This window comes from Montipora foliosa, chromosome 11, assembly GCF_036669935.1.
Source record: "Montipora foliosa isolate CH-2021 chromosome 11, ASM3666993v2, whole genome shotgun sequence".
Classification (NCBI taxonomy): domain Eukaryota; kingdom Metazoa; phylum Cnidaria; class Anthozoa; order Scleractinia; family Acroporidae; genus Montipora; species Montipora foliosa.
Window position 1 is genome coordinate 21,906,250 of NC_090879.1, and position 14,138 is coordinate 21,920,387.

Consider the following 14,138-nt stretch of genomic DNA (forward strand, 5'->3'; position numbering starts at 1 on the left):
TGATTGTTGCTCCCGGGTTTGTGAACGGCTGTATCATTACAAAAATACCCGCTCGGCTGCTAAGAAAATGTTAGGGAAAAAGTTTTCCAACGATGACATTTGCGAGACGTGTTTATATTAAACCTTGGTACCCCACTCTAAGAGCACAACATGGTTCGCTTTGTTAAACACGGAGTGGCGTCTGTCGAATTCAATTCAGTTTACAAAACGGCATTTACATGTAACAATTCTAAACTCCCGAGCTTTTAATATTTGTTTGCTTGCCAAGCGAAGAAATGTTTACACAATTTCTTTCCATGCATCAAAAGCGAGTCAACTCTCAAATATGTTACAGAAATCAACGCTGGTTAACCTTGCGTTATAAAATCACACCATAAACCTGAACAATGTGTAAAATATCACAGGCTAGTTGGCGAGAAACATCTATGACCATCTATCGCAAAAGGGTTTCCACTATAATCAAGTACAAACAATACTCTACAATATCGAAGTCTTATTTCCGAAACGGTGTATATCAAATTTCTAAACTTAATTTGTTCAAATATCAGCAAAAGCCGAATACGGCCAACCAGTGTTTTACACAGTAAAAACAGTATTCAGAACTCTTTTAAATCTTTATCAGCATAACATGCCTAACGCCCCTTTCTCTGTTAGTATTAAAGCAAAACTTAAGTTTCTCTGGATTACAAACTCTACAAGCATGACGTTAATTTATGGAAATCTATCCGATTTTTCCCGCGCATTCGTGCATTATATGCAAATATATATCCATTCATTAAACAATCCTGTCAAAAATAGATCGTGTCAAGCAAAAACATATTAATCTTTGGGCAGGTATCACTTACAAGGAGGAAGAATCGTACCTTCTTTCATTATTTGGCGACCGAGAATTACCTCGCGTTGAGACAACGCACAAATGTATCATCTTCACTTTGAATGAATTCAATTTTTACACACCAGAAGCAAGCAAGCAAACAACGAAAATTGGTAACCACACACTATCAAAGCCAATACTGGAATCTACTTTCTTCGGAAAAAATTAAAGAAATCATTTTACGGTTGATATTTAAACAAATTTATATACAATCCTAATCTCGGAGCTTTCGAGTTGTAGACGAGTCAAACAAAGCGATGTATCAGTGCAAACCAACTTATTTTCGCTTTGGTTGTCCGAGAGCATATAGACGGTCTAAAAGTTCTTCGTTCCTCTGCTGTTCTTTATTTAGTTCCGCGAGTAACCTTGTTTCGTCCTTTTTCAGTTTATCTACACAATCTTTTGCTTTCCGCAAGATGGTGACTTTTGCGGCTCGTTCGTTGTCTTTAAGTTCGGGAACTTCTTCTCGCAAAACGTGAAAGCTGGTCTTGAGATCATTCCTTCGTTTCCGTTCTAGAACATTGTGAGTTGCTCTTTTGCTTGTTTCGCCATCCTCATCAGACGTTGTACTATTTTGCCGTTTAAGATCTTTTTTACTTTCTTTCGAGGGACTTTGGGCCGATACAACAGCTTTCGGTCTCACAGCTACTGGTTTTAAACGTTTTGTAGGTGGCTCGTCCGTGACTTGTGGAGGGCGCTTTCGTTTCGGTTTCTCGATGCTCACTACGTCTATTTCCTCTTCTACATTCAAAAGCAAATAGGAGTATAAGCAGCTAATATAGGATACTTTAAAAATTACAAAGTTCTACAAAATTTAAGCTTACCGATTATCTATAAATGAACTCAGGAAACCATTGTTTTCGGAAAATATTTGTGTGCAATTTAAAATTGAACATGGAACGAGTATCTCACCTGAATCGCTCGAAGAATGAGTTACACACAAGTTCTGATGTGATTCGTTGACTGGATAGGGAAACACTGTTGAAGGATCCACACAATCAGAACTGACATATTCGACGGGAGGTGGAGTTGAACAAGGTGTCTCGAAAAGGTCTTCAGCATTTGGTGTTGGCATAACTCTCAACTCCGACGACTTTTTTTCATAGTTAGAAGCATTCCACATACAGTCTTGAATGAGCTTCGACTTTAAACTGCTCAGAGAAATTTCAACCGTGGCTAAATGTGCAGCTGAACAGTTATCCAAATTTTCTGACACAATCTGCAAAGTGTCGGCGAAGCCGACTGGAGAATGTCGCGGTGATCGGGATGGAGATCGCGGAGGAGTTGGAAGAAGTTCGAACTTTTTCCAAATATCATGTGTTGGAACTGGTGCTATGCCGTATGCTTCGCTTTCCACTTCGTCTTTCTCCAAATGAAAGAAGTACGTAGCCTCCGAGTCGTTTTCCAGAGCAAATGATTTGCAAAAGCATTCGACTTGAACAGCCATTCTGCAATAAAATGAACGGAAATGAGCTCACAACTATAACTTGAACTTACTACGAAACCGATTTTCGGCTCAGGAGTCAACGATTTCAAAAGTTGTTTAGTCTCTTTTTTCGCCAAACATTGTTGACGATTCTATATGTTTGCTTGTTATAAAGTGGGTAACATGATTTTCTCATTTTCGCCGCGAGCCATTTAAATCGGTAATTACATTTTTAGTAAAATGCTGACGAAGTATTGAATGAATGAAATACGCGTCCTGACACAGCTCAAAAATTTAAAGCCTCAATCAAAGGCTCTACTCGCCACTTTACCTGATGAAATTCAGGGAGACTGCAATTCTGCAGTTCAAGCGCCTGTAGGCTTCCTCTGGAGGTATTCCTACAGCAACTAGCCCGAATTTCTGCGGCTGAAGAAAAGAACGGGGCGTACTCGAAGAAGCAAATTTCAATTCTCCTGCGAACCTTCCAATGAATACATTACCAACAAGTTAGACCAATCAGAAACCGTAGCTAATTAGTGTTGCCATAACAACATCGTGTCTACACGTGATAACTAATGCCGAAGAATGCTGCATGCGTGAGTTTTAATGTTTTGCAATGTGCTGTTTTGAAAATATTTGTTCCGCTTTCCAAATTACTGAACCTCATTTGCTGCTGTTAGGCAAACAGGTTTATCCAGCTTCAAATGTATCTTCCAGGATTTCAGTTAAGTTGACTGGAGGTCAATGTTGTGTCTTTTGTGTAATGGACAGATAGCCTCCCCTGGGCAAACGTAAACAATGGGCATTAGCCTTTTTCAGAATGGTTGTCTTTATGTGGAAGATTTCTAATGGCAAAAAAACTTTGCAGAACAATGCCAGAAATAGTAAAAATATCCCTTAAGGACGTTCGCGCTAATTGTTTGTGCGCAACGTTACTGCGCAGGTAACGCGACTGTAATATGTCACGTATTACTTCGAGCATTAGTGAAGTTGAGGTTTTAAAACCTTTGCAAAAACCGTGGACGATAAGTCTTGCACAGCGTTGGATCAGAGAAGATCGTGATCAGTCAAAATTGATTTAAAATATTTATGAAAGTCAAGTAGACTACTGCACGACTGATATTCGCGAGGTTTTATCAATCAGCGATTGAATTTCACAAAAAAATACACTCCAGAGGATGAGCATGACTGCAATGGAGAGATATTATACAAAACACCAACCAAATGAAGATGACCCCTGCTTAAAACTTCGTTGCTATGCTCGAGAAAGGTTTTTTTTTCGGTAAAAACCTTTCATCTCTTCAACGATCGATCTTTTCTTGGGTTCCAGTCCTTGCCCGACAGGTCACGCAAAAGCGTGACAAACGAACTTTTCCAAGAGCTTTGCAAAATCACATCGATTTTACTCGTTCAGATCATCGGTGACCCCTATTTTTTAAATCATGAATCACTTACTTTACTTACTATCTACAAAATATGATGAAATGAAAAAATTCTCACCGTAAGAAGTTATCTTTTTTTAACATTTTCTTTCCTCATGCCATCGAATTCCAGTAGTGGTTGCAACGGATAGAGCTTACGAAAACGCTCGTCGAGGATGAACTCTACTGTTTACCACATCCCTAGCGGCATACAATTATCTAAAAATCTCACTCCTAAAAACCTATGCATGGAAACTTTCACTCCAACAATTTATTTTTATGATTTTCGATGCATGAGCGGATGAGCCTACATCTCGCTATTATGACCGATTTCTCGAAATTAAGGCATTTTTCCACTGCCATTTTCTCCGAAACAAAGTCGGTGACCCCCATTTTTTTTTTCATTTTTGGAGTAAGTACTTTATGACCTAACTCTAGGCGAGAAATGAAGAAAATCTCACCGTAGGAAGATTTTGGCGCGAACGTCCTTAAGACGCTTAACAGCCTGCGTTTGATTGCGAGGCACTTATCAAGATCTCATTGAAAATTCTTTTCAATTTATGTAAGAGATTTACACATTTGGACATTTTTTTTTTCATATTTTACAGAAACTTATTCTTGCAACCGCAAAAACCTATTTACGCCCGTTTGCAGACTGCTGATTTGGAATTCCAGGTATTTCTATTAAGAGTTACTATATCAGAACAAATTTAGCAGAGATGAGTTGTTAGCTTGAATAAACAAACCGTTTAGAAAAACCGAGCTATAACTTTGCATTGAATATACCTGGTCGAAAACATATCTCTTGGGGTGAATATTAACAGCAGTCTTTAAGTCTTTAAGTCTTTACTTACACAAAAAATGGTCAGTTCAATACATCCATCGAGTTTCTGTATTTCTTTTTCGGATGGCACAGGTCATTGCAGTTACAAGAAGATTAGGCACAAAAAACAATAGGTGTAAACTGGATTTAAGAGATTGTTTCCTGAATCACTTTTGCAGTCTTCCATGTATAATAAGCTCTGCTTGTGCCGCATCCCCTTTGCTTCTTGCAATGTTGCCGAACACCAGGCATGCGCACGTTTTCTTTCGCTTCAGTTCACCGGAAATTCCACCCAAAGCAGTTTCCCGCGAAACTTGTGAAAATGTGTGACAGATAAACTGAACTCCATCGAAAGGTCAATTTGCGCCGTTTTTAAGTGATAGAAAAGAAAAGTGCAAGAAGGTCAGAGGAAAGAATTCAGAAGATATCATCTCAACAAACATACGAAACCAAAATTACACCGGCCCCGCGTCAGTTGAAGCAACGATTGAGAGTGACGTAAGTGTTGCACACATAAGTTGTTGTGGTTTACTGGACTTTGAACAGCCCACCCAGCGGTGGGATATGGTGATAAGCTCTTGTTCGTATTTACACTTCAATCGTCAACAAAAAAGACCGAAACCGCCCATGACAGAAGTTTCCCGTTGCATGCAATTATCGGTCTGCTAAAAGCTTTCCGAATCATTCGAGGCTGTGATCTTATTCAAAGCTTAGTCTTCCTAAATACTGCTTTTCACCATTGCTAACCCATATATGCTCTGTAATATCTGGGAAACAAGATTCTCTATCCAGTAAAAAAATATACTGTGATCAAAACCATTGTTCTCTTAGCATCCTTTTACTTTAAAATCACCTAAAATTATACAGTGTCATTATTAATGCAACAATGAAACGTTTACGTTGTGTTATTGCTGTGTACTTAAACGAAAGAAGATGTTTATTCAAGGTTGTTATTATAAAAACTTAACACTTAAAAAACCTTTTATAAAAAACTTAAAACTTGTGGAACTCCTTTTCAAAATGTAAGAACTGGATAAATTCTCAAACATCTAAACGAAATTCAACTGCACATGTTCTCATTTTCCGCTTCACTGTATTAAAATGTAACTTCAGTATGCTTTTGTATAAAACGGATATGTTTTTACCTCTGACAGCTTGTGTGGACTGGAAATATGAGCTTAACCAAGATTTAATTTTACAGAGAAACAAATAAAACATAGTCTTATGTATTAAACAAGGAACTCTCTTGTGTGGTTTTTGTCCAATTTTGAATGTTAAAAGGAAGTGGGAAATCTTTTGACTGCACGCAGGAAATGCAGATTAATTTCTTGTTGCAAAAAGCTCTCGTTTGTACACACTCCTAACCGCGGGCAAACGAACACACAATAGGAACTTCGATTAACAGAGCAAATGAAGATTCAGTTGATGAAGAGATTTTCACATCGGGATAAACAGCTTGATAATTTTATCACAAAATAAACACACGGTGACTTCAGGCATTTGCGTCTACCGTATTTAGAATTTCCGTTTCCTATTCCGTCTAAGTTTCTTGCATAAATACTTCATAGCAGTGATAAATTTCATGTTTTCGTTAAACAATCCTTGCTGTCAACCATAGCCGGCTTGGAATGATACGTATTGCACAAGAATAGCCCCACTTCATTGCACTTCAATGAACATGTCATAAATCAAAAAATTATCTCCACCGTTTACAAGCCACTCTGCTGGACTAACGCCCCAGAAATGCCTTTTCCGCGAGGAGAATCATTGGGAACATTTTCTAATTCTAAAATTTGCCTCCGCTAAAACACATTTTTTCGTTGCGTGCAAGTACAGTTTCGACCGGGTCCTTATCAAAACTTGACCTCTGCGTCCCGTGCCGGAGCAATGAACTCGTATTTACCATCACTTGAAAGCGATGGCATTCTTTGTCAACCAATCGTCACTAATGAGTAACATGATGGATGATATCTCGACTGATTATATCAGCGAATTGTTCCTAAAAAGTCTAATGAAGATTTTGCTTTCGTGTCGGCAATCTTTGTGAAGAGGCCCCCTAGGAAAAACTCAAAAGACTGGTTAGAGATGCCGAAATGTTTAGCGGTTTGAAAAACAGGTCACAGACTCTGCGTCTGAATTAATCTTCAAAAGAAAACTGTTCGAGTGTGCTTTCCTGCCACACGCAGATAAGACAGTTAATCGAGCATAACTTTCCAAGAAAGGCGAATTGAATTGAAACCTCTTCATGGATTCGAGTGGGAATTTTAATCAGCGGAAGAAGAGAGCACCATACTTGAAGATCCGAATGCTCTTTGCATCACCCGTTGTTATCAGATAATCTTAGGTTGATCATGGCTACCTGCTATTGCGTCACTCGCTTTGTAATTCTTTTTACATATTAACAAAGACAAAAGTCTAATATCGAAACCACTGTAATCAGGTAATCTGCCATAAAATGCTATATATTTATCTTATGGACAATTATATCTATACAGGGATATTCCGCGCTTCACTGATTAACCTTAAAATACGCTACACTTTAAGTAACGTCGGGGGTGGGATGGGGGTGTCATTTCCGCCAGACATGCGTTAACGCTGAAACGCCGACACCAGACGAGATCCCGCGCGCCTTCAAGTTACGCCAGCCACTGTGTTCGACGAACCGGATAGAAAACTCTGTTAATATGGAGAAATTAGGAACGACGTTCTATTGCCGTCAACTGTTATAACTACCATCAGCAAAATGAATCAACACTTCGCTTTAATTCTACTCATTACAATACGTTATTGCATTAATTCTGGCCCCGTAAAGAAAAAATCATATATGACCTGTTAGACCGATACTTTTGACGGCTACATGTATCCTTTTGACAGCCAAAAGAAAGAAAAGCGAAATATTTTTAACAGTTTTTTGCGAAGTCAGGACAGGACTTACTGGAAAACAAATTTTGGTTTGCGTGAGTGTACCAGAAAATTGCGTCTGAAAGTTAATATCTGAGATAACTGTATATTGCAGCTAATCCATAGATCGCTATATTTCTATTGAAATTACTGTGTAGTAGTTCAAGTGTTTCATGCCATTTAATCCCAAGGCACTACCGGTGCCCGCCCTTGCAGCAGTTAACCCGTTAGTTTTCAATCCTGCACTTAATCAGTCCAGCCTTTCCGTCTGGCACTGCTTGAAATAAGTGAGCACATTCTTTAATGATCCAATAAGGGTCTTATTTCACGGCTGCCTGAATTAATACTTGTGTTATATTGATGCATGAAAGAATCACTTTTTAGTCACAGCTTTTCTTTGTTGTTACAAATTATGTTCATAATGATGGCGTTGTCTTCTCATTTTTTTCCTTTTAGAGAAAGGTCTGAATCTTCTTCATTTTATAAACAAGAAAAATAAAGCAGTTACTTTGGATAATCAGAGACACAATCAAAATTAACTATTCTTCAATGAGCGCTGGTACAAAAGATTCCCCCTCGAAACAGCGCCTGGCCTTTTTCTGTTGAAATCTCAATGAAATCGTTTTAAATGCTTCTTGCACAGGATTTCAATTATCAGAAGTGTTAACCGTTCTCGACAAGAAGCAACGACTTCAAAAGTATGTAACATACCTTGCGGTTTGGGAAATTACCCAAGTGATCCTTCTCTAAAAAATCCGTGCCGGCAAACTTGCACCGATTGAGTGAGTGTGTAGCAAATAAACCGAACCATTGACAGTACACTCGATTAATAAAACTGAAAGGATAATTGTTGCTGTCAATCAATACAATTTTTGCTATGGTACTTTAAATCATCTGTTTGTTTGGGATTTAGGTAAATGGACTCTTCTTTCATTAGCGGTCAGTACTAATATCCGCCGAGACCAATGTTTCCCGTGTATAAGACGTGACATGATTGCATGCAAACCTTCAGCGGGATGCTTTTTTGACAAGGTTCACGTAGGCAGACGATAAGGCCTGTTTCCGTGCAACTTTCCTTTTAATTTTGGTTTCTGTGATAACAATACAACAAAAGACCCCTTGAATGGTGAAGCAAACTGAAAGGTTTTGTCACACGTACTCCTCACAAGAAAACTCGCAATTATATTTCATTAAAACTTTTCTAAACTAATCACGTTAGAAGGCCAAGCTGACGTCACATATTAGCATATCCGGTTCCTAGCACTGAAAATTGGTCTCCTGTCAAAACGTCGTCTTTTGTTGTCTTCATTTCTCACCGTGAGAGCCTTTTTATTTTAAAATACCTCAAACGAGTGACTAAACGAGGTCTAAACTGCTGCTTCTTTGCATAAGAATAACAGCTATTGTATTTTGACTCAGTTCTTTGACTAAACGAGAAACCTTGGAATCCTTAGACAAACTGTCAAAGAAAGGACATCAGCGATAGCTGCTGCAGACAAGATGAATAGTGTACAGCTTAAGGCCTCTTATCTCCTCCCTATCTTGACCTTCCACAACCAGTCTGAATTTTCGGTCGCCTCGGCTTCACCTCAATACACCCAAAGGAAATCGAAGTTCTTGGGGGTAATTCATTATCGTGTTCTGTCAGATACCTTTTTACACGTCATTTGGATCCAGTGAATACCAGAGGGATGGGAACTGAACAGCAACTCTATTCTAATGGCAATGAATTGCTCTCGCCGTTTAATTTAACTGTTTGCTTTATTGGAGTGGTCGAAGTAAAGATGTGTTTTGAAAGAGTAGGTGAAAGCGCAAGTAACCATTTGATTGCTTTATCATTTATTCAGTCGGTGCTTTGGAGGTTACTTTCACAATTGGATCAAAAAGTGAAAACCTGTGCTTATACCGAATACAAACTGTACAAAGAGTGCTTTGTTTGGGGTTAAGTGAAACTGCCTTTGTTTCCTTAGGGTAAAGAATTTTCATTTTCAGCGAAACCGTCTACATTATGATTCCTAGCTTGACAAGCCGGCAATTGTCAGGTTATCTTTTAAACACACAAGTTGTCGTGGTTTAATCCGCCGGCTACAACATCCGGTTTTCAGTTTCGCCCCAAATCAGTGTAATGGGTTCACCCAATTTAGCGATTCTTCACCACTTTACTCAACCGACAGGAAAACTGTAACAAGATTTTCCACATTTTCGTTGGCATAATTTGAATTAACCTAAAGGAAATTGGATTATTTAGTGAAAGATAATAATAATAAATCATTCAAAGCTAAGTCCCGGGGGGGGGTACTGCCATATATGGGCTATATAGGTATGTGCCGCTGTGAAGGGTATGGTTTTCAAGCAGTTTACTCTAGCATAGGGTATATAAATCAGAGCGTTTGGGTCTAGAATAGGGTATCATTTTTCACGAAACTGACCAGTCGCTTGAAGATTTTATCAAGACTAAGGAAACCAGAAATTCCCGCTCAAAAATATTAAAAAGTCGAGTCGGCAAAGTTTAAATTTGCGCAACTCAGCCTCAACAGTGTCGATAAATGGCTATCATGAGAAACTTCTGGATATTATTAACTCTCAAGTATCGGTATTTAGACGGAAATCGGTGGGAGTTTACTCTAGTATAGGGTAGCAAAATTCAGCTGAACTAGCTCTGGTATAGGCTAAGGGTTCCAGGGTCCCAGCGGCACATCCCCACCCAGAAATTCCTAAAGTACCCCCCCCGGGAGCTAAGTGACCGTTCCATCTACTCTCCCTTCCCCTCACCCCAAGGGACCTCCAACAGCACTGGCGCGAACAATCTGCAACTAATAGCTGATGAACTTCTTGATTGGTGTTCTTTCACTCTGATTTCCAGAGAGCGGGCCGTTTCGCCAACGTACTCCTTGTTACACTTCTCACAATGGATCTGGTACACAGTACCGCATTTCTTGAGATTGACAGTTGTGTCCTTGACACGTACCAATTGTGATCTTAGAGAATTGACGGGTTTATGAATAAGTGTAACCTCGAGTGACTTGAAAGCTCTTTGCAGGCGTTCCGAGATTCCTTTGATGTATGGCGTTGACGCATAGATTTTCTTCTCGTTTTGAGGCTCTTCGGTATCTTCTGTTGTAGATTTTGGATGTGGTATTGTTAGCATCCATTCTGGATAGTTATTCATTTTTAGAGCTTGCTTGACGTGCTGTTTCTCTAGTTCTGTCATCGTTTTCCGTAACCAAGGTCTGAGCTCTCAACATCGGGGTGTTAACCACAGCTCTTTTGTGTTGTAGATGATGGTTTGATTGGAAGTTTAGGTACTGGTCCGTGTGCGTAGGTTTGCGGTACACGGAGATCTTGGTAGAACCATCTTGGTTAATACTCACACAGGTATCAAGGAAAGGAATCCTGCCATCCTTTTCTTGTTCCGAAGTGAACTGGATATGTTGGTCAATGGAGTTTAATCTGCAACTGCTGTTGGTCAATGCAGTTTAATCTGCAACTATTTACAGGACGATGGGCGCCTGATTTGAACTTAGAGAAGGAACGTTGCCGATAATGTTAGAACGGAAACAAGATGAGCCCCAAAGAGATTTTTTTCTCGGTAGGGCTCATCTTGTTTCCGTTCTAAAACTTTATCGCCAACGTTCCTTCTCTAAATACAAATCAGGCACCCATCGACCTGCACATCGTAACGGAGCGCCAGTGCTGTTGTCATTTAAAATTGACGAGTTTCTGTTAACTCCCTTTTATTATCCTTGTAAAAATGGGATAGAAAACCCATCTCACAGGTGTCTTTATCACGGACCAGGACGTCTTGTTACTTGAGTTATCTGGCTAGTTACAAGTATAAACGAGAATAAAGGCAAAGTAACAGCTAGCACGAGATCGTTCTATAGCGAAGATATCTGTTTACAAACATTGCTTTTAGCCAACCACAGAAACAAAAGACCCTTTGTTTCGATAGCCAATGAGGTTCTGGTTGGCACATTAATAACAATAGGTGTCACCTTGAAAAAAAAGTTTTCGTTCGATCAATTTGTTGTTGTGATCATTTTTCTTGAATGGAGAAAATAAGAGGCTTGCAATCAATCTCTTGGGACAGGCCTGACGATGATGTAGCGGTGGATTAAAAGACGGTAGGTATTTTTTGCAGGTTGCAGGTTGAAATTTAATTATAACTGGAAAACCGCTGACACTTAAAAGAAAAGTAAAGCGATAGACTTACCGTGACTGTTACATGAATAGCTAACCTTAGGCCTAAAAACTTTTCTTTTCTTTAGGCCTAATTAGGCCTAAGGTTAGCCATTCGTGTAACAGGCACGGTAAAATACCTGCCGATTAAAAGAAGCTAAATGAGAGATCTTTTGTTTCTGTCCACCAAAATGGCGGCGATGACGTCACCTGATTTGACTGTGTATTAATTTTAGGGCTCGTTCGATTGACCCTATTCCGGAATAAGAATACGTGGAGTGATGATTAAAACGGTATCTTTGGCGCGTTTCGAAGCTGCAAGGATGATGAAAATATGTTTAAAATAGCATTTTAGCAAATGTTGACAATTTTAATGTGAATCTCCGCAAAAACAAAGGATTTCCAACTTGTATTCCATGTATTCCTATTCCGGAATACGGTCAATCGAACGCACCCTTAGTGACCAGCGGCTAAAACAATTGTGAAACATTGGCTCAGTTTCCCCGCAAACAGTTCTAGATAGCCGACCAGAGGGTTTAAACCGCAGGTTGCAGGCTAGGGTTAAAGGTCATTGTTTCATCTTAGCTGGAACAACCCAAACCTTTACCAATGCTAACATTAGGCCTAAACATAATGATTAAGGGTATAAAAGTTAGCATTTTCGTAAAGGTTTGGGTTTTTTCAGTTATGGTAAAACAATGACCCACAACCTGCACTTTACACCCTCCCCCCCCCCCCTCCCCCTCCCCGGGTAGCAGACAAAAAACGCAAATCCAACTACGCTTGCACTTTTTTCCATATATTTTTACATATGGGCACGACTTTCACAAACATGCTATCGTTATACTGAATTTTTATGAGATACAAAATTAAATTAAAGATGCAGTTATTTGACATGATACAAGTCCAGCAAAATATATCACATTTCACACAATAAATTTTAAGTCTGAAAACGCTTTGAGAGTTAACCAATTCATGTATTGTAATAGTTATTACTTTTAAGGAGTCTTAAGGGGCTGTTTACATGGAAAGGGAAGATCACTGAATTTAATTGAAGCTTCTATTTGATTTACGTGCATACAAAGTGACTTCTGTTTGGGATGATTTGAGAGTTGTTTGTTCATTAACCATCCCTTTGAATGAACACCACGATGGAGTTAAAATACAGCCCTCACAGTTCTTCTCATGAAATTCACGTTTGTATATCTACAAACCGTTTGGACTCAAAGACGCGAGTAAGATTCTTTGTAGAAAACCGAAAATACCCGATGGGACCTGGGCTCCACTCCTTTCACAACTAAAATCGGAGAACTCCCTGAAACTTCAGGTATGTTGCAGCTCATTGGCTCGCTACCCTAGCCAAATCCAAAAGATTAAACAATAGAGCGTTTTCACATGACGTCACGGCGGCCATCTTGGTGTTCCAAAACAAAGAAATGGAAGCCATGATGGTGTACCGAACTAATCCTCCGGGAATTATGCAAATTCTTTCTTTTTGTTTGAGGAATCCAATATGGCTGCTGGTCACGTGAGTGAAAACGCTCTATTGAAACAATTCTTGGTTTTCACATGACGTCACGGCCGCCATGTTGGTGCCCCTAAACAAAGAAAAGGCGGCCATGTTGGTGCCCCGACCAAATCCTCCGGGAATATAACTCTATTATTATGCAAACGCTTCCTTTTGTTTTCGTTGAAAAACATGGCTGTTGATCACGTGAGTGAAAACCAGCAATAGGGACGTTAAGCAAGGACGACGACGATTACGAGAACGTTGTCTAAAAATATTATTTCCCGTTACTGTAATAATTTTGCGATTACTCCGTGTCGTGCGGCTTGGAAAGTGTGAATACACAATCCAAGAATAAAATTGATGAGAACGGTGTGGTTATTCCGAGAGAAAATTGAAAATTCATCGTCAGGTGCTCTCGTCTTCCAAATGACCTCAAATTTGATCACTTCACGTCGTAGTCAAGACGAGAACGGCAAAGAAATGTATCAAAATGTAAAACGCACGTGCAGGGCGCGCAAAGCGATTGTTTTTTCCCACTAAGTATGCAAATGTATGGCGTTCTCGTAGTCGTAGTCGTCGTCTTTGCTTAAGGTCCCTAATGAGCCAGGAACTCATGGGCTCCTGAATGAGCTGCTTACAACACCAACACATTAGGGACCTTAGAGCAATATAACTATTGCGATTACTCCAAGTCGCTCGGCTTGGAAAGCGTCAGTACACATTCCAAGAATAAAATTGCCGAGGACGGTGTGGATGTTCTTAGAGAAAATTGAAAATTCATCGTTAGGTGCTCTCGTCCTTCACATGACCTCAAATGTGACCATTTCACGTCGTTGTCAAGACGACAACGGAAAAGAAATGTATCAAAGTGTAAAACGCACGTGCACAGCATGCACAACTACTATTTCGGCTAATGAATCCGCAACTTTTCTTTCCGGATACGCCTCCCGTCTACACGTATCCGGCGAAATTCGCTGGCGAATCCGGAACTGTATGAATTCGCT

At 39.6% G+C, this 14,138-nt stretch overlaps 1 protein-coding gene across 2 annotated transcripts; it reads right to left on the bottom strand.

The window, feature by feature from the left end:
- Nucleotides 1-213: 213 nt before the first annotated feature.
- Nucleotides 214-8,299, bottom strand: LOC137975550 (transcriptional regulator Myc-1-like). Of its 2 annotated transcripts, none has more exons than XM_068822663.1 (3): nt 8,157-8,299; nt 1,787-2,322; nt 214-1,615 (listed from the first exon to the last, which is right to left on the bottom strand). In XM_068822663.1, exons 2-3 carry the CDS (start codon nt 2,319-2,321, stop codon nt 1,152-1,154), a joined length of 999 nt encoding a protein of 332 aa, XP_068678764.1. In that variant the 5' UTR covers nt 2,322; nt 8,157-8,299; the 3' UTR covers nt 214-1,151. The 2 variants fall into 2 exon arrangements, with proteins under 2 accessions (XP_068678764.1, XP_068678765.1); XM_068822664.1 differs by lacking the exon at nt 8,157-8,299 and adding an exon at nt 2,632-2,780.
- Between the last annotated feature and the right edge of the window lie 5,839 nt (nt 8,300-14,138).

Coding starts and splice junctions, on each gene's coding strand:
- LOC137975550 (XM_068822663.1), bottom strand. CDS start 2,321: ATGGCTGTTCAAGTCGAATGCTTTTGCAAATCATTTGCTCTGGAAAAC. Junction 1,616..1,786: donor TCATTCTTCGAGCGATTCAG/GTGAGATACTCG, acceptor TTTTGAATGTAG/AAGAGGAAATAGACGTAGTG.